Source organism: Neomonachus schauinslandi, chromosome 4 (assembly GCF_002201575.2).
Source record: "Neomonachus schauinslandi chromosome 4, ASM220157v2, whole genome shotgun sequence".
In the NCBI taxonomy this organism is placed as follows: Eukaryota; Metazoa; Chordata; class Mammalia; order Carnivora; family Phocidae; genus Neomonachus; species Neomonachus schauinslandi.
In genome coordinates this window covers 20,413,962-20,431,452 of record NC_058406.1, presented here as the reverse complement: position 1 = coordinate 20,431,452, position 17,491 = coordinate 20,413,962, and the positions used below count along the sequence as shown (strand labels likewise).

Here is a 17,491-nt window from a genome sequence, read left to right as displayed (position 1 = left end):
TCTGAGCACAGGCAGGCCCTCCTCGGCAGAACGAAACCAGCCTTCTGGAGCCTCTGCCCTGCCAGAGCAGGAGGCTCTTGCATTCCGGGTGTTCGTGCCCACCTGGGATGTCAAGTATACGGTATTCTCGCACGTTTGTTAAGACAGCAGGAACAGCAACACAACCCGTGTTCTCAGAAACCCCCACAGGGTCACAGCCAAGCAATGAATCCAGCTTGTTCTCAGGAGAATCTCTAGGTATACTGGTGGGAAATTAGACTCCTTGGTTAATAGTAGTACTTTATCAGGTTTAACTAGAGAAGGTAAGAATTAGTGTCTGACGTGGATGAATAAATCTGGGGTGGTTTTTTTAAGATTTATTTATTTTAGAGTGTCCATGCATGTGTGTGAGCAGGGGGAGGGGCAGAGGAAGAGAAATCCTCAAGCAGACTCCCCACTGAGCGCAGAGCCTGATACAGGGCTTGATCCCAGGACCCCGAGATCAGGACCTGAGACAACATCAAGAGTGAGACGCTTAACTGACTGAACCACCCAGGCGTCCCTGAATAGATCTTTTATTTAAAAAATGCAGCCTGGGTGGCTCAGTTGGTTAAGTGTCTGCCTTCGGCTCAGGTCATGATCCCAGGGTCCTGGGATCGAGTCCCACTTCAGGCTCCCTGCTCAGTGGGGAGCCTGCTTCTCCCACTGCCTGCCGCTCCCCCTGCTTGTGCTCATGCTCTCTCTCTGACAAAATCTTTAAAACAAAAAAATGCAGTTGAGGGAGGGCTATCTGGCTGGCTCAGTCGGTGAAGCATGTGACTCTTGATCTTGGGGTCATGAGTTTAGGCCCCATGTTGGGTGTAGAGATTACTTTTTAAAAAAACGGGGTGCCTGGGTGGCTCAGTCGTTAAGCGTCTGCTTTCAGCTCAGATCATGATTCCAGGGTCCTGGGATCGAGCCCCGCATCAGGCTCCTTGCTCAGCGGGAAGCCTGCTTCTTCCTCTTGTGTTCCCTCTCTCGCTTTCTCTCTGTCAAATAAATAAATAAAATCTTTAAAAAAAAAAAAAAACTTGAGGGGCGCCTGGGTGGCTCAGTCAGTTGAGTGTCTGCCTTTGGCTCAGGTCATGGTCCCAGGGTCCTGGGATCGAGCCCCTCATGGGGCTCCCTGCTCCGCAGGAAGCCTGCTTCTCCCTCTCCCACTCCCCCTGCTTGTGTTCCCTCTCTCACTGTGTCTCTCTCTGTCAAATAAATAAATAAAATCTTAAAAAAAAACCAAACTTGAAAATGTATTGGAGGGAAATTCAGAACTCGATCCATTTTTGAGTATGCATCTCCAGTTTATGTTCATTTATTTAGCAGTTATTTACATCTGTTCCTGTGTTAGCATGTTCTCTACATCACAAAACATTAAAAAATAGAAATGAGAAAAGAGGAAAACTAAATATGAAGGCATGGACTAATAATTCTTTCCTGTTTCCCAGTGTACATCTTGTATATTCCCAGGAGTGTGTGCTCGCTTTGGAGGCCACTGCTCAGGGGGATCCCCTAGCCCCACTGTAACACCCTCCCCACCGTCCAGTGGCTTATTTCAGCGTTAAGACAAAAGCACCCCACGGGCATCATCCACCTTTGGTCCCTGCCAACCCCCACTGCTGTGATAAAACATTCACAGTTGTGGTTTTCAAACATGTTTTCCTTTTCAGCCCAGCTTTCCTATATATGAATTTGCTTGCTTGCTTCTCATTGCAGCATTTGGCCACTCGGAAACCCCCTTCTGTAGGAGCTGGTAGCCCCCTCTGCCCCCTTTTGTGATCTTGCCCCATTTGGGGCCACAATTAAATGCAGTCGTGGAAGTGAAAACTACTGGTATTCTGCATATGGGCTTGGCCCTCGGGGTCCTGTGCCAAAGAGGAACTCTTTTCTGTATTTTTCTTATTTATTGCTTGTCCCGGAGCACGCTCTTCAGGGTCCTTCTGGGCGGTTCAGCCGGTCTCTGGAGGAAGGCATGGGGACTGGCCAGCAGCTTGTGTTAGCTGCTCGGTGCTCGCCTGGAGAGCGCCATGCGGGGGTATGGAAGCCAGGAGGCCTAGGAGGTGAAGTGGGTCTGGACAGCTCAGTGGAGTGTCAGCAGACCAAGGAAGGACATACTCAGATGTGCTCCCTCGAATCCAGGAGCTCCAGACCGACACTCTCCACTCCCGCCTCAGCTGGGGACTGCGGTCACCGTTTTGTCTATCTCCTGTCCTCTGCTGACCACAGTGCTTGGTTCTGTGACTGCCTCCGTCTAGGAACCAAAGCCCTACCACTTCCAGGAAGTGAGGCCTGTGGTCTCACCTCATGGAACAGACCTAGACTGACCTTGGAAGCCGAGTTAGTGTCTGCGTAGACACAGGTTTCTGTTACGCTGGATGGGGAGGCTCGCCAACCAGTGCGCACACACCATCTCCAGTCTAGGAGCTCAGAATATTCCAGACACGGAAGGATTCCATGCCTGGGAGACGGTGTGGGGGTGGAGAAAGAACACAGGCTGTAGAGACAGGTACAGCTACGTGATCTGGGTCAACAGGAATGATGCTAATATTCTTACTGTTCGTTACGCGCCAGGCACTGCACTAAATACTTCACCAAGGTTATCGCATTTGATCCTTAGAACAATTCTGTGAGGTAGATAACCGTTAGTTTTATTTTACATATGAAGGAAATGAAGCTTAGTTTAAAAGAACTTGCTCATAGTCACAGCTGATAGGTGGTGAGCTGGGATGCTAACCCAGGCCCACGACTAGTCAGCCCTCCTGAAGCACCTGATCACTCAAGCTAGTTTTCTGACCTTTAAAATCAGGCTGTTGTCTATTCAGAGTTGAAGATTTAGATAATGTTTATAAAGGGTCTGGCACACAGACCCTACTACATGGTATCTTTCCATTTTTCCAGATGCCCGGATGTCATTTTTATTCTATGGTTTTAGAGTGAAAAAATCCTGGATCGTCACGTGCAACTATCGTGCTGCGTCCTACACAGATGACACAGTCCTGCTCTCTCAGGGTCTTAGAGTTTGGTGGGGGAGGAGGAGGGCGAGGGGGTGGCAAACAGAAGAAAAGGCTCTCAGGGCAGTGTGTTCCGGATCGAGTTCCCTTTACCAAGAGGCAGGAAACACTGTGCTGCTACCATCAAGGTTGGTGGTCTTGGATTCCTTCCTGCACCAACCAGTGAGACACGGATGTTGGGGACTCAGGACTGAACAGAACCCAGTTGGCTCCTCTGTATACCAAAGCTCTGAGGCTGAGGGAGTCCAGCATAAGGTGCTGGGCCCAAACAAGCCAGCCCTCAGTGGCAGGAACCTAGAACCTGAGGAAAGCACTGGTACAATGGCCATCCCTTTTCACGTTGGTCCCCACGAAGCCATTTCCTGTCCACAGTCTGATTTCATGAGATCTTGTCTGAGGTCTTGTAAAGGCTTGTAACGGTTGGCTGGTATCAGAGATTCCCCGAGAAACAGCAGTTAGGAAGCAGGGTTCCTCCAGCATCTAAAGGATGTTCCGAAATGTCTCAAGTATTTCTTCATAATCATGTTCATCGTTACCTACAAAGGAGTTCAAGTCAATGATGATCTTTGGCCTTAAGCAGGTTCCTTCCCCTCTTTAGGGCACCGGACAGGGAAGGAGTTGGTCAGGATGCTCTAAGGTCCCTGCTAGACCAGAAACTACAAATTATTCAGTCTGAATTCAGTGTAAATACTCCCCTTGCATGCCTCGGGGAGGGTAGTATGTTGGAGATGAACTCATTTTCCTTGCCAGGACTCTGGAGCCCCTGGAAGAGGGACAGTAGGGACCCCCTCTCTTTTTTTAAGATTTTATTTATCTGAGGGAGGGAGAGAGAGGAAGGGAGCACAAGCGGGTGGAGGGGCAGAGGAAGAGGGAGAAACAGACTCCCCACTGAGCAGGGAGCTGGACACGGGGCTCGATGCCAGCACCCTGGGATCATGACCTGAGCTGAAGGCAGACCCTTAACCAACTGAGCCACCCAGGCGCCCCAAGCCCATCCCTTAAAAGCCTCTGTCCAACTGGGACTGCAGAAGGGTCTGTTCAAGGGCAGGGCCTTGCTGCTGTCAGAGGTATAAGCAGGAGCAGAGTAAGCAGGGGAGAAGCAACAACAGGGGCTCACAGGGACTCACCTGGATCTTTTGTGATGGACTTAATGTGCCTGAGGCCCTTCGTGTGGGCAGAAACCTTGCTGTATGTATGTGAACTGTCCTTGGCACTCTGTGGCAGGGTCTTCATCTTGGGTTTGGGGAGCAGAGAGGCTTGCGGCAGTTCTGAGACTTGAGAAGCCTAAGTAGGAGAAAAAGCAGAAGTCAGCAGGGTACCAAGAAATGGGGCAGCGGAGTCCATGAAATGTAATTTCCTTCAAATGTCACTTCCTCTGCTCCCCTCTTGACTTCCTATTCAGGGTAGGGCTTCCTGGGACCCCAAGTGTTTTTGGTTCTAGCGCATGAAATGTTCTTGGCAGGGGAGACAGGCCAGGATGAGAGACGAAAGGGCTGGGGGCTAGAGACAGGGTGCCCTGAGTTTCTCCACAGAGGGGATTCAGTCAGTGTCCTTCACGTCTGCTGCTGAAGGGGCAAAAAGCAGTCACAAAATCTCAGGACAGAGTGCCAGAGCCGAGAGGGGCCCAGAAGGAGGAGGACTTTTGTTGCACTCCCACCTTAGGCCATATGCACACCTGTCCGTTTACCCTCAGGGGACCCTCCGAGGAGCTGTTTGAGTTCCCGATGCACCCACGAGGAAACAGGCTCAGAGAGAGCGTGCCGTGTCATGCCTCACACAGGACTGCGAGCTGGGCCAGGGTTCAGACCCAGGACCATGTCCGTGACCTCTAAAGCTCGGGCTCTTGCTCACACACTACGCCTTGGAAAGCAAAGGATGCGGGGCCCCTACTCAGCGGTGGGGAATGCTGATGCGCAGAGAAAAGCTGCAGGATCGAGGGCAGTGGGCAGGGCCTGGGCCCCAAGTCCCTTCCAACAGGAGCAAAAGCGGGGACTGAGGTCTCTCCCTTTTTTGTCCTAGCTTCTCTCCCTGGCTGTCAGGAAGGCCTGTGTTTCAGATGTCCCCGTCCGTTCTCTGTTCTGTCAGAAAACAACTGCCCTCCCCCCTCCTCCACACATGCAAGCCCCTCCTGAGGCCGAAACCGCTCCAGATTCATCTTTCTCACTTCTGCTGCCATCCCACCACCTACCCTCGCGGTACAAAATACGAGTTTCCCCAAGTCCCCAGACAGCGAGCTTGCTACACTTCACACCGTGCTTTTGACGCAGGTCATCTGTCGTCAGCAGAGCCCGCAGCTCGGTGCCCAGGCTTGGCCGTCAGACCCAGCGTCAGACCCCAGCTTGCCGTCTGCTGGCTGTGTGACCTCAGGCCAGCTACCCTCCCTCTCTGTGCCTCTTGTTCTCCCCGCTGTGGGGAGCGCCATCTCTCAGCGCCCAGCTCACAGGGACGTCTGGAGAGCCGTGGGGGGCGATGCCGGTGACGTGCCCGCCGCGGAGCAGACCCCCGGGTGGCCGCAGCTAAGGCCGCTCTGTGAGCGAGTGACCTCACCCCAGGTTCACGGGCGGGAAAACGGAGAGCTCAGGCCGCACAGCGAGTGCACTGCGCCCCAAGCGGGTCCTTCCCCGTGCCTGTGACTCGGTTTGGGTCAGTTCAGCGCTCACTGGCGCTGTCTGCCCGCCTGGGACCGGGCGGGGTCCCTGTCCTCCCAGACCTCTGACAGCACACGAGACGAGGTGTTGTCCCGCCGCCCGCACCCCTACCTGCACCCCCAGGCCGCGTACCCCGTGGCAGGGGGAAAACGGGGGGGGGGGGGGGGAGGCCGTCGCTGCCAGAGGAAGCCTGAGCTGAGCCGTGCCCACTGCAAAGAGGAAGCACATTCTGGCAAAAGGCGCACGCGGAAAGCGCTGAGGCAGGAATCTTGGCGGGAGGAAGCTGTGGGAGTTGCTCTGCGGCTGAGTGTGGACCAGAGTGGGTGGAGGAAGATGGGTCTGGTGGGGGGGGGGGGCTGAAGTCAGCCTATAAAGGACACTCCCTGGACCTGGACGCCACGCTAGGGGGTTGACATTACCCCCAGGCCATGGGGAGCCACTGAAGGTTCAGAGGATGGGGCCGAGGCCCATCGATGACCAGGGAAGGGCTTGGGAGGCCATTCTGACCACTGTGGGCAGGCGGGGGAGGGGCTGCGGACCCGCTTTAGGTGAGCGCTGAGGAAGCCTGAATGAGGGGACAGCCAGGGAAGCTCACGCTCCGGCTCAGGCCTCCCACTTCTGGACTGGGACTCTGGGCAAGTCTCTGGCTCTCCGAGTCCTCACTGTCTCGCCCGTAAAATATGAATCATCACACCAGCATCAGATTGTCAGGATCGCGTGAGAAGAATGGGTGCACAGTGTGTGAGTGTAGAAACTGCAAGTTCTGTACAACTGAGAGCGAGACGAGAGGCAGGACAAGGAACGGGCAGGACCCGCAGCGACCCCGGCGGGGTCCCCTCCCCGCCCGCTTTGGCATATTGGTACCTGGGCACTTTTGTTCTTGCCGCTTTGTTTCTTCTGCCCACCGAGGCCCTGACTTTTGGGGGGCCTAGGAGGAGGGGGTTGGTTCTCGAAGACTGGTAACTGCCGGAGGGTGTAGTAGAAGGCATCTGTCACCTCCTCTACTGTGGCTACCGGGGGGGTCCCAGCTGGCTGGCCAGGCTGCCCCTCGGTCTCCACAACAGTCAGGTCCAGCCACCGGGGAGGGATCTCGAAGCACATCTCAGGGTTGGAGTCGAGGCTGACCACCAAGAAGGGTTCCATGATTTTCTCCTCCAGCCGCAGGCCTGGGAAGGAGGGCAGAGGGTCAGCAGGATGGCTGCTCTCCTTGGCCACCACCTTGACTTCGCAGGGCAGTGAAAACTGGGCCATCAGATCTTCCAGACTGTAGCGCCGATTATCACTCATCTCCTCCACAAAACTACTGGAGACGTAGAGGGGCAGCAGAATCTGGTCTTCACCTTCTACCTCTTCATACTCTTCCTCCGCCTCCTCCTCAGCCTGGTCACTCAGCCGCTGACACACCAAGACATCTATGTCCTGGCCTTGAGCCCCCTGGGCCTGGCCAGACCTCAACACCTCCAGCCTGTCGCCCACAGCCAGGGAGGTGAACCCGGGGCTCTCTACCCATTCGCCCTCACAGTCCTTTGTGGCCACGACCCGGAGCGGTTGGCCTGGCTGGAGAGCACCCAGGAGGTCACAGGCCGTGAGGAACTCTCTCGGCCGCCGCCGCAGCTTGCCCTGATAAGCCCCAGAGACCATGAAGTGTCTGGGCACCTTCCGGCCCTTGGCTGAGACCAGGATCCGCCAGGGTGGTGAGGCCAGGCCATGGATGCAGAGCCGCTGGCCTTTCTGTAAGGAGCCTACCCAAGGGCCAAGGAAGATGGGGGGCCCCCCCGGAGTTTCCAGGATCTCCGTGGGCATAGGGAAGGGGCCTCCTCGAGCCAGGACCTCACTCAGCAGCAGTGGTTGGATGAAGTGGATGTGTTGAGAGGAGGCGGTGACATCTTCCACGTCGACCTCCAGGGTGGAGGGGATCTTGACAACGGTCCTGCGCACTGTGGGGAGGGGAGGTCGGCTCAGGAGGCACCCCACACACCAGCCCAGGGGTGTCCCTGCACCCCAGCAAAGATATCTGGGCTGGCTGAACTCTTCCCTGTTCTGTTCTGCCAGCATTTTCCTATGGCATCAGATTCCTTGCTCACTCTTTTCCTTAACCTCTTTTCAAAAGCAATGATAGAAACTTTTAAACATTTACAAAAGTAGAATAGTATAGTGAACCCCCTACCACCCAGCTTCGGTATTTCATTCGCGGCCCATCTTCTTTCATTCATACCCTGTCTGTCCCCCTCCACTGGGTTATTTTGAATCAGGACAATCACATGTCATCTTGACCTTTCAGTGTGTGTCTCTAAGAGAAGGGATAAAGTTAAAAACATAACCACAGGGGCACCTGGGTGGCTCAGTCGTTAAGCGTCTGCCTTTGGCTCAGGTCATGATCCCAGGGTCCTGGGATCGAGCCCCGCATCGGGCTCCCTGCTCTGTGGGAAGCCTGCTTCTCCCTCTCCCACTTCCCCTGCTTGTGTTCCCTCTCTCGCTATGCCTCTCTCTGTCAAATAAATAAAATCTTAAAAAAACAAACAAACAAACAAAAACATAACCACAATGCCATTACCACATCTAGGTAATAGTTAGTTGATAATTTGTTAATAGCATCAGATATCTAATTCGTTCAACCACTTTTTATTTTTCTTAAAGATTTTTATTTATTTATTGAGAGAGAGAGAGAGAATGATAGAGAGAGAGCATGAGAGGGAGGAGGGTCAGAGGGAGAAGCAGACTCCCCTCTGAGCAGGGAACCCAATGCGGGACTCCATCCAGGGACTCCAGGATCATGACCTGAGCTGAAGGCAGTCACTCAACCAACTGAGCCACCCAGGTGCCCCTCTTTCAACCACTTTTTAAACTTTAATTGAATTTTGAATGTAATTTTATAAGCTACCTTCCCAAATCTTCTCTGCATTTTTGTGGTTTGGGGTTTTTTTTTAGGATTTTATTTATTTATTTGTCAGAGAGAGAAAGTGCACGCACAAGCAGGGAGAGCGGCAGGCAGAAGGAGAGGCGGGCTCAATCCCAGGACCCCGGGTTCATGACCTGAGCTGAAGGCAGACGCTTAACCGACTGAGCCACCCAGGCGTCCCTCCTTTCTGCATTTTTAAATAAAGAGATAAAACTGCATCAAGAGGGGCACTTGGGTGGCTCAGTCAGTGAAATGTCCAACTCTTGATTTCGGCTCAGGTCATGATCTCGGGGTCGTGAGACTGAGCCCCGAGTCCAGCTCCTCACTCAGAGCCAAGTCTGCTTGGGATTCTCTCTCTGCCTCTCCCTCTGCCCCTCCCGCTTGCGCTTTCTCTCTCTCTCTCTCTAAAATAGATGAATGGATCTTTAAGAAAAATAAAAATAAAAACACTGGTTAACGACCTTGGCAACTTGTTTCCTCTCTGGGCATCGGTTAGTACCTGGTTTATAAACTCAGGAGGTGGCTCTGTAAGCGTCCACTGCGTTTGAGCCGTACCACACGGAAGACGGAGGGAGGAGTGGCCTCCTTCCTCACAGAGGAAGACTGAGGCTCGGGTGGTGACGTGCCTCAGGTGACAGTGCTGGGATTTTTGCTCTGTGCCAGGTGAGCTGATGTCTGGTTGCAGCTGGGAGATAGGCACATGGGGGTTCATTATACTGTTCTGGTTTTTTTCTTCAAAGTACTTTATGAATTACCTGAACTGCCTCATCAACCAGGGCAGCCCCCACGCTCGACCCACCACTAAAAGCCCTGGTTCCCCAGACTGTGGTCTCTTACTGCCATTTCCCACAAGATGCTAGGGCTCCCTGGGAAAGAGATAACTTCCTGGGGAAGAAATATGTAACAGTCTGGAACCTCTTATATCAGAAAGCAAGAAAAATCTATTTAAGACCATGCAGGTGTGTGTCAAAAGGATTCAGGAGCCAAACTGAAAAGGCTCCCACGGGCCAAGGCAGAGATAATGTGAGCATCAATAATAATTCCAGTGGATTGGAACACTGAAAACATTTCATCTGTGAGTTCATAATGATGATTTAAAAAAAAAAAAAAAAACCTAAACGATCATACTTGAATGCTAGGGAGCCAATTCATTTTAAAAACTAGTAAACGGGCACCTGGGTGGCTCAGTCGGTTAAGCGTCCGACTCGCGGTTTCAGCTCAGGTTGTGATCGCAGGGATGTGAGATCGAGCCCCGAGGGAGGCTCTGCGCTCAGCGAGGAGTCTGCTTGAGATTCTCTCCCTCCCCCTCTGCCCCTCCCCAACATGCACTCTCTCTCTCTCAAATACATCTCTAAAAAAGAACGAGTAAACAAAGTATAGGTCATTTCTTAGGACGGTCTTCCAAACAGGCTGGAGACAGCGTGCAGAGCAGGGCTGGTGAAACAGGCAGAACCCGGCCAGGTCTGCCAGAGCGGAGGGAGAATGGTGCCCTGGGACCTTGACATATAGAAACACAATGTCCCATATTTCTCGTACAAGCGAACCAAAGCCGGGCGGGGGGCGGGCGGTGGGAGGGGGGTTGTAGTAGTTTCCTGACTACTAGATGAAGAAGGAACACTAGGATTAAAACCTCTATTGAGGTTCCTAGGGCAATCAGGGGTCTAGGCAGGGATCAGCAACAGCCACTCACATCACAGCTGCTGGCCCATCCCTTGCATATGATCGACACCACGGGGCGAGGGTGGTGCTGTTAGGGTGGGGACAGGCACAGGGCCGGGGGGGGGGGGGGGGGACTCCTGGCCCCACACCTCATGCAGCCATGAGAACTGCCTCCTGGGTCTGGTCAAGCCTCTGAGGGCCTGTTTACAGATGTGCAGAAAAGAGCGAACAGCGGGCCTGAGGCTTCTAACCCTGGACAAGCCTGCCTGCAAGGCTGGTCCTCGGCTGGTGCCTGGGGACGTGCTTTAGCGAGTGTTGCCAGCATCCTCTCACTGGTGGGGGTGGTTTCCCGTCCTTAGCCTGTACAACCAGTGATGCTGAACACCTGCTTTCCCCTGGGGGTGGCCTTGGGCCCAACACAACAGGAAATACAGGGGTCAGACGCACGCTGGCTCCATCACAAGGACGCTGGCAACAAAATTCAAAATGTGAGAGAGCCTACAGGACAAATGGCCGAGTTCCTTCGACAGATTAATTGTAAGAAAAATAAGAAAGGTGAACCTACAGAGTAACAGGTGTAAAAGGCCGAACAATCAACGGCAGTCTTGTGGCTCTTATCTGGGGCCTGCTGTGAATACACTGGAGAACAATTTATCAGACAGCAGAGGAAGTTCAAACACCAAATAGTGGTATTGGGAGTTACTGTTAATTTTTTTGGTGTGATGATGGTACTGTGTGCCTGTTAAAAAAATTATTTTTGAAAGAGACACACTGAAGTATTTATATGAGAAATGACAGGATACCTGGGGTTTGTTTTGAAATAATCGGGCAGGGTGGGCAGAGATGAAACAGGACAGATAGGTCCTGAGTTAATGACTGTGATGTCAGGTGATGGGGTCTGTTACACTACCCTCTGCTTGTATATGTTTGAATTTTTCCATAATGGTTTTCAAGGCTTTTTAAAAATCAGGACAAAGCATTCCCACTTGGCTCTGGAGCCCACCAGCAACCATGAGCATCTGCTCCCCCGGTGACTGCCAGAGAGCGGAACCTCAAATTCTGTCCCCCAGGGCACCCGTTTAGGCTCTGCTCCGGCTCAGCCTCCGAGCGGCCAGACCTGGGCAGCTTCTGCCTGTTTCACCAGCCCCGCTCGCTCCGGCCACCAGCCTGTCCTCAGAAACAGCCAGGGATTCACCCAGTGCCCTTGTCACGCAGACAGGAGGGGACCTTGAGGAACAGTGCCGTCCTCCCCAGAGGCAGGAAAATCTGTTTCTCCTGAGCAAATGGTCCCGGTTTTACTCTGTAACTGCTGCTTTGTCCTAGTTACTAGCAAGCGCACAATCTAACTTTTGCCTAATTTTATAAAGAGTGGGACCTCACTCTTAAGTTCCCTCATTTTCCTGTCTCCTTTTACTAACTTCCCACTATTTGGGACTCTTTATTCTGTTATGTACTGGGTAGGCAGCCTGGTCCCTGGGGTACCTTCCATCTGAGCAGCTTCCCAGGGGCCCCTCTCTCGCCCCACCAACCTTCCCCCACCTGCCCGAACCACTCACTGTGCATGATGGCTTGGAGCTCATACTGGGGCCTCAGGATCAGGGACCGCCAGGGGAGGGTGGAGCAGGTGAAGAGGCGGTCACTCAGGGCTGGGTCCTGCAGGGCCTGGAGCAGGGGCTGAGGGGCACCAGGCTCCCACTCCCAGAAGGGCCCCTTCTGGGAGAGGGGCAGGTGTAGAATGAACTGCTGGGTTTCAGTGTCTAGCACACAGCGGGCACGGTAGGTCCCATGGTATGCTTCCACATCCTCGAGCAGGAGGGGCTGGTCCCTGGGCACCACCCTGGCCTCTGTGCTGATTCTGTGTGTTGACATGAAGCCAATGGGCAGCTTCCTGGAGCGCTGGGTTGCAGCAGAGAGCAACTCCTCCAAGGTTCTGTAGCTCTGAGGGCCGGTGAGGGGGGTGAAGCGGCCTGTGGGGCACAGGAGAGGGTGTCAAGGTGGGATGGCACCTTGCTGGGTCCAGGGCCACACATACCAGGCCCTGGTCTGCCAGAGAGAACCCAGTCAGAATTCCCAAAGACAAGCGCCAAGCATCTGGACATCCAGGCTGCAGGGCTGAGGGGCAAAAAGCAGCCAGTGGCCATGTGTGAAGGGACAGTGACAGGCAGAGATGGGGACAGTTCCTCCTTACTCGGAGAGGCAAGAACACAGAGGGATTGCCCACAGAGCAGGGATGGACTTCCCAAAAGACACTGACAATGGCCACATCTGCCTACCTCCTGAACCATACCTACCTCCAACTCTGCCAACTTTGCTTCCATATTCCTCACCACCACTCCAATCCCATACATCCAACACCTATCACCCCATGCTGGGGCAGCATTGTCCCCCTCTCTCCCAAATGAGAAACCCAGGAGCTCCTAGCCAAATGACCTCTGACCACCCCCCTTCACCCTACATCCTGTCTGCCAATTCTGGTGGCCCGACTGTTCTTCCCCCATCCACTTCTCCCCCTGTCCCCATTCACGCTTCTCCTGCCACTGTACCAGCCTAAAACAGTCCACATCCAGACATCGCTTCCAGAGTTTTCCTGCCCCGAAACGCCCAGCACGAGTCTAATCAAGGCAACATCACACTAAACCCAGACTGAAGGACATCCAAAAGCACTGGTCTAGACTCTTCAAAAAGTTGATGTCAAGACAAAGGCTGAAGGAGATTAGGAAATCGATATGTAATCTGGGGTCTTCTGGGTGGCTCAGTCAGTTAAGCATCTGACTCTAGATTTTGACTCAGGTCACGAACTCAGGATCATGAGATCAAATCCCACGTCTGCACTGGGTGTGTACGTGCTAAAGATTCTCTTGGGCGCCTGGGTGGCTCAGTTGGTTAAGCGACTGCCTTCGGCTCAGGTCATGATCCTGGAGTCCCTGGATCGAGTCCCGCATCAGGCTCCCTGCTCGGTGGAGAGTCTGCTTCTCCCTCTGACCCTCCCCACTCTCATGTGCTCTCTCTCATTCTCTCTCTCTCAAATAAATAAATAAAATCTTAAAAAAAAAAAAAAAGATTCTCTCTCCCCCTTTCCTTCCTCCCAACCCGCCTCACACGCGTGCTCTCTCTCTTAAAAAAAAAAAAATGGAGAAGGAAATTCCTATTAAAAAAAAAAGAAAGAAACCGATGTGATCTGGGATTGGTTTCTGGATCAAGGGGAAACCGACTAATAAAGGACATTTATTAGGGCAGCTGTTGGAATTTGAATAGACTAGGTTAGAAAGTAGTATTATATCAATATTAAATTTTCTGAATTTGATCACTGAACTATAGTTTTATGAACAAATGTCCTTGTACTTAGGAGTAATATTAGTAAATATAAGGAGTAACCTTTAAAAGGGTTATCATGTCTGCAATTCATTCTCAAATGGCCCAGGAAAAAATACATATATACACATACACATATAGTAATATATGTTCGTGTATGTGCATGTGCGTGGAGAGAGGGAGAGAAAGAAATGTAACAAAATGTTGGTGAACTGGAAAACAATTGGTAACTCTGGATAAAGGGTGTACAGTGGTTTTAGCAAGTCTTCTGTGAACTTGAACACATTTCAGAATAAAAAGGAAAAACCCTCAAAATACAAAATAGAGCACACCACTTGCATATTTAAAACCCTCACTGGCTCCTCGGTGCTCTCCAAGACCAAGCTGTGCCCGTGGCCCCCCAAAGCCCTCTGGCAATCGGCTTCCCGCCTGCCTCCCCACCGCCTGCCCCTCACGGGAACCCAAGCCCTCAGCCGTCCCATTCAGGCCATCACAGGAAGGCATACAAGAAGGAGCCCTCGGACTACACCTGCTCTGGGCCACGCCCTGTTCTAAGCCCTTCATTCTTGGCAACTCATTGACCCCTCACCTCAAGCCTGACTACCCTGCTCTAGAAGAGTACGCTGAGGCACAGAGCGGTGCCAGGAACCGGCCACGGCTAGTAGCGGGCAGAGCCGGGATTCTCATCCAGGCCGTTGGCTTCAGCGTCCCGGCCCACGGCCCGCTACGCAGCCCCCGCAGGAACCGAGCTCTGTCATTTCTGGAGCGCCAGACACGCACATGCTCCTTTCCGTGTTACTCCCTCTGGGAGTCCTTCCTCCCGCTCAGGTGCCGCCTCCTCCAGGAAGCCTGCACAGACCCCTGAGGCAGGCTCCTCCTGCCAGGAACCCTCTCTAAACTCCGCGTCTCCTGTTGCCCTCCTCTTGCTGCCACCCAGGAAGCTCCCGCTGGAGAGGCCTGCACCGGGTGCATCCTGAGCACACGGCCCGGCACACACGTGTCAGTAAATGTGTGGCAGGGGGATGTGTGAGCAAACACAGACACGAGCACGGAGACAAAGACCTAGAACAAAGGAAGTCCCGGCCAGAGAGGCAGATGTGACCAGAGAGATGGATACGGAGAGGGGGCAGCCACCCCAGGGTAAGGGCATCGTGAGACCACTCAGAGGACATCCCTGGCCTTGGGGCAGGGCCGTGGGGGATGGGAGAGTCCAGGTGCAAACGAGAGGGGTGGGAGCGCATGCTGGGCTGGAGGGGGCCAGTGTCCTGGGGGTGGTGGGGGACACAGAGCTGCCTGTCTTACCAGGGAAGTTGGGGGAGATTTCCACAGTCTGGCCCGTTTCTGGGTTCTTGCAGACCACCTTCTGGAGGCAAACCTGGATGACCTTGATCAGGTCCCCTGTGGAGAGGCAGCACTCATTCCCACAGATCTCGTAGATGGAGCCTGCAGAGAGAGAGATCCAGTTTCCCGGGGGTCCGCAAGGGCCAAGTGCTGGCTGGTCTGCGCCCTGCGCCCCCACAGGCCGCACTCTGCCTCCGCTCTGCACATGTTCCTACTGCCCGGGGTGGCCCTCCCTGTCTTTCCCCACCGGAGGCCCCTGGCTCAGCTGGACTCAGGCAGCAGGAACCCTGCCTGTGCCTTCTTTTAGCTCTGGGCAGACGCCTCTGTGAGACACTTCTCTGACCTTCTCCCCTCCCCATGCCTCCTAAGCGGAGCTCACAGGCGAGGCAGGGCTGGTCCGTCCCAGGACCCCTGCAGCTGCCACAGGCCTCGCCTCTAAGCGTGTGTTGAGGTCCTGGGCGAGTAAGTAGCCCTAAGTCCCAGCTGCCTACGTACGGCTACCACGTCGGGCCCAGAGAAGTGCAGTGACTGCCTGGAGGTCACACACAGCCTGACACTCGCGCTGGTGGGTTCTTCTTCATGTGAATTGTGTTTAAAGGCAGCACGGGTGAAAACGGAGAGCCACTGACAGGGTGGGCGCAGGAGGCAGGGCTCTGGGCTGCCAGCAACAAGCACAGCGGCCCCACTCAACAACTCTAAAGGTGTCTAAAGCAGTGTCCGGAACATGGAAGGTGCTCGATAAAGATCTCCCCCACGGGGTGGACAGGCTCTGTCTGCTGACGTGGGATGGGACAGTGCACATAGGTCAGCCCTGAGGCCACCACCTGACACCCCCCCCCCCCCACACACTTCCAAGACATCCCCAGCACGGCTTTCACAATGGCCCTGAGAAGCTGATGAAAATCCCACACCTTATCCCAGAAAAATGCACATGGTCTCATAAACTGTAGGTCTGTCTGCAGTTTCAGGCGGCGGCCCCTCAGGGCTGGTGCAAATAGCAGCTGGGGTGCTGGGCACCGGACTGCAGATGTGCTTTGCAGTAAAGACCCCCGAGTGCCCTCCGAGGGAGGACCGGTTCCCTGTCCTAAATAATGAGCTGTCCCTGGGTGAGGCTGGGTGGGGTCCTCAGATGATCAGGTCAAAGGGGGCAGAACGGGGACCCCAGCCCAGGGTGTTTGTACAGCGGGAACCCCTCACCACCCAGCTAGCTCCCATTGCTCCCACCCCTTGGCCTCCGCCCAGGGTCTTCTCTCACCAAATGTCCACCACTTCCCACGCCCAGGGTCAGGCAGAATGAGGAAGCAGCCATTGCGACAGGCCGCAGTCACAGGATGTCAGCAGGAGCGCAAACAGCAGAGAAGCCTGCAGGGAGCCCCCGAGGAGAAGTCAGCACTTGAACCCACATCTGCCAGATTCCCAAGTGGAGCTGGCCAAACCCAGTGTGTGGTGGCACGTCCTGCCACCTGTGTGGCCCTCCATGTGTCTCCCCCTTGGTGTACGAACTCCCCCTTGGAGCCTCAGAACACTTCACTGGAGGCTGCTGTGGCAAAGCAAGGGAAGAGAAAGAGGGAGCAGACCGGGCAGGGCACCCCTCTAAGGAAGGAGCCTCTCCCCCTCCAACCAGTCTCCAAGTTCCCTCTTCCTCTGGCGCCTCACCCTCCGAGCAGCTTCCCCTCCCCTCCACTGCCTGTCCATCTCTCCCTTCTTCTCCTTCAGGCAGCAACTAGCCACTGAGCCCCTTCTATGTACCATCCCTGGGAACCACGTAGGCAGATGTGCAGGTGCGCCAGGAGCAGAGGGCGAGCGGGGAAGGCGCTGGAGGGAGCAGCGATTCAAGCTGAGAACTGAAGAGCTGATAGATCAGGTTGCAAAGCCGAGGGCGAAGGGGGCTGGAAGGCGCGTAGACAGGCGTCAAGGGGGAGGAGGGGAGGGCTGACCCGGCACGAGCCCGGATGTTCCGCTTTCCCACGGTCAGACCTCCGTCTGTGCGCACAGCGGTTTCACCCGCGCTTGGCTCGGTTCCACCCACCTGAGTGTCTAAGCTCACTGACTTCTCATCATCACCCTGCGGGGCAATGAGCGCTCTCCCATTCCACGAAAGCAAAAGCCGAGGCCCAGAGAGGTTGACTGTGGCCCCAAGTCACACTTGGGCTTGGGCAGTGGCAGCGTGACTCGGTTGCCGTCGCCCGGGCAGCGCCCCTGCCGCACCACCCAGCGAGAGCCTGGCGGGGGCGGGGGTCGCGGGGTCGCGGCCCCTCACTCACCCTGGAAGTAGACCCCCGAGCAGACCCGCAGCACACGCGGGAGGGAGGCGAGGTCCAGGGCGCAAACGAAGTCCTGCAGCGACACCGGCTCCATGCTCCTCGCGGCTCGCTGGACGCCGACCGAGTGACCGCAGTCCGCGCTCTGATTCCCGCAGCCCCGCCCCGGCCGCCCCGCCCGCGCCGCGCCGATGTGGGCGGGGTCGCTCCGCCTACGTGGGCGGGGCCTCTCCGTCTCGGGGCGCGGCGCCGTCGCCCGTGCCCTCTGACCGCCTCGGTTTCCTTAGCCCTAAAATGGGCCGCAGTGCCTACCTCTCACCTTGGCGGCGCGACGTCGAAGGTCTAGAT

General features: G+C 54.8%; 1 protein-coding gene across 3 annotated transcripts; it reads right to left on the bottom strand.

Moving 5' to 3' along the window:
• Positions 1-1,359: 1,359 nt before the first annotated feature.
• THEMIS2 (thymocyte selection associated family member 2) lies at positions 1,360-17,242 on the bottom strand. 3 transcript variants are annotated; one of them, XM_044913920.1, is made up of 7 exons: positions 17,147-17,242; positions 14,844-14,984; positions 11,786-12,196; positions 7,456-7,608; positions 6,536-7,068; positions 4,151-4,307; positions 1,360-3,559 (listed from the first exon to the last, which is right to left on the bottom strand). In XM_044913920.1, the coding sequence occupies exons 1-7, from the start codon at positions 17,238-17,240 to the stop codon at positions 3,504-3,506; spliced, it is 1,545 nt and encodes a 514-aa protein (XP_044769855.1). In that variant the 5' UTR covers positions 17,241-17,242; the 3' UTR covers positions 1,360-3,503. The 3 variants fall into 3 exon arrangements, with proteins under 3 accessions (XP_044769855.1, XP_021539285.1, XP_044769856.1); XM_021683610.1 differs by having other exon boundaries at positions 6,536-7,608; XM_044913921.1 differs by lacking the exon at positions 7,456-7,608 and having other exon boundaries at positions 6,536-7,111; positions 11,877-12,196.
• Between the last annotated feature and the right edge of the window lie 249 nt (positions 17,243-17,491).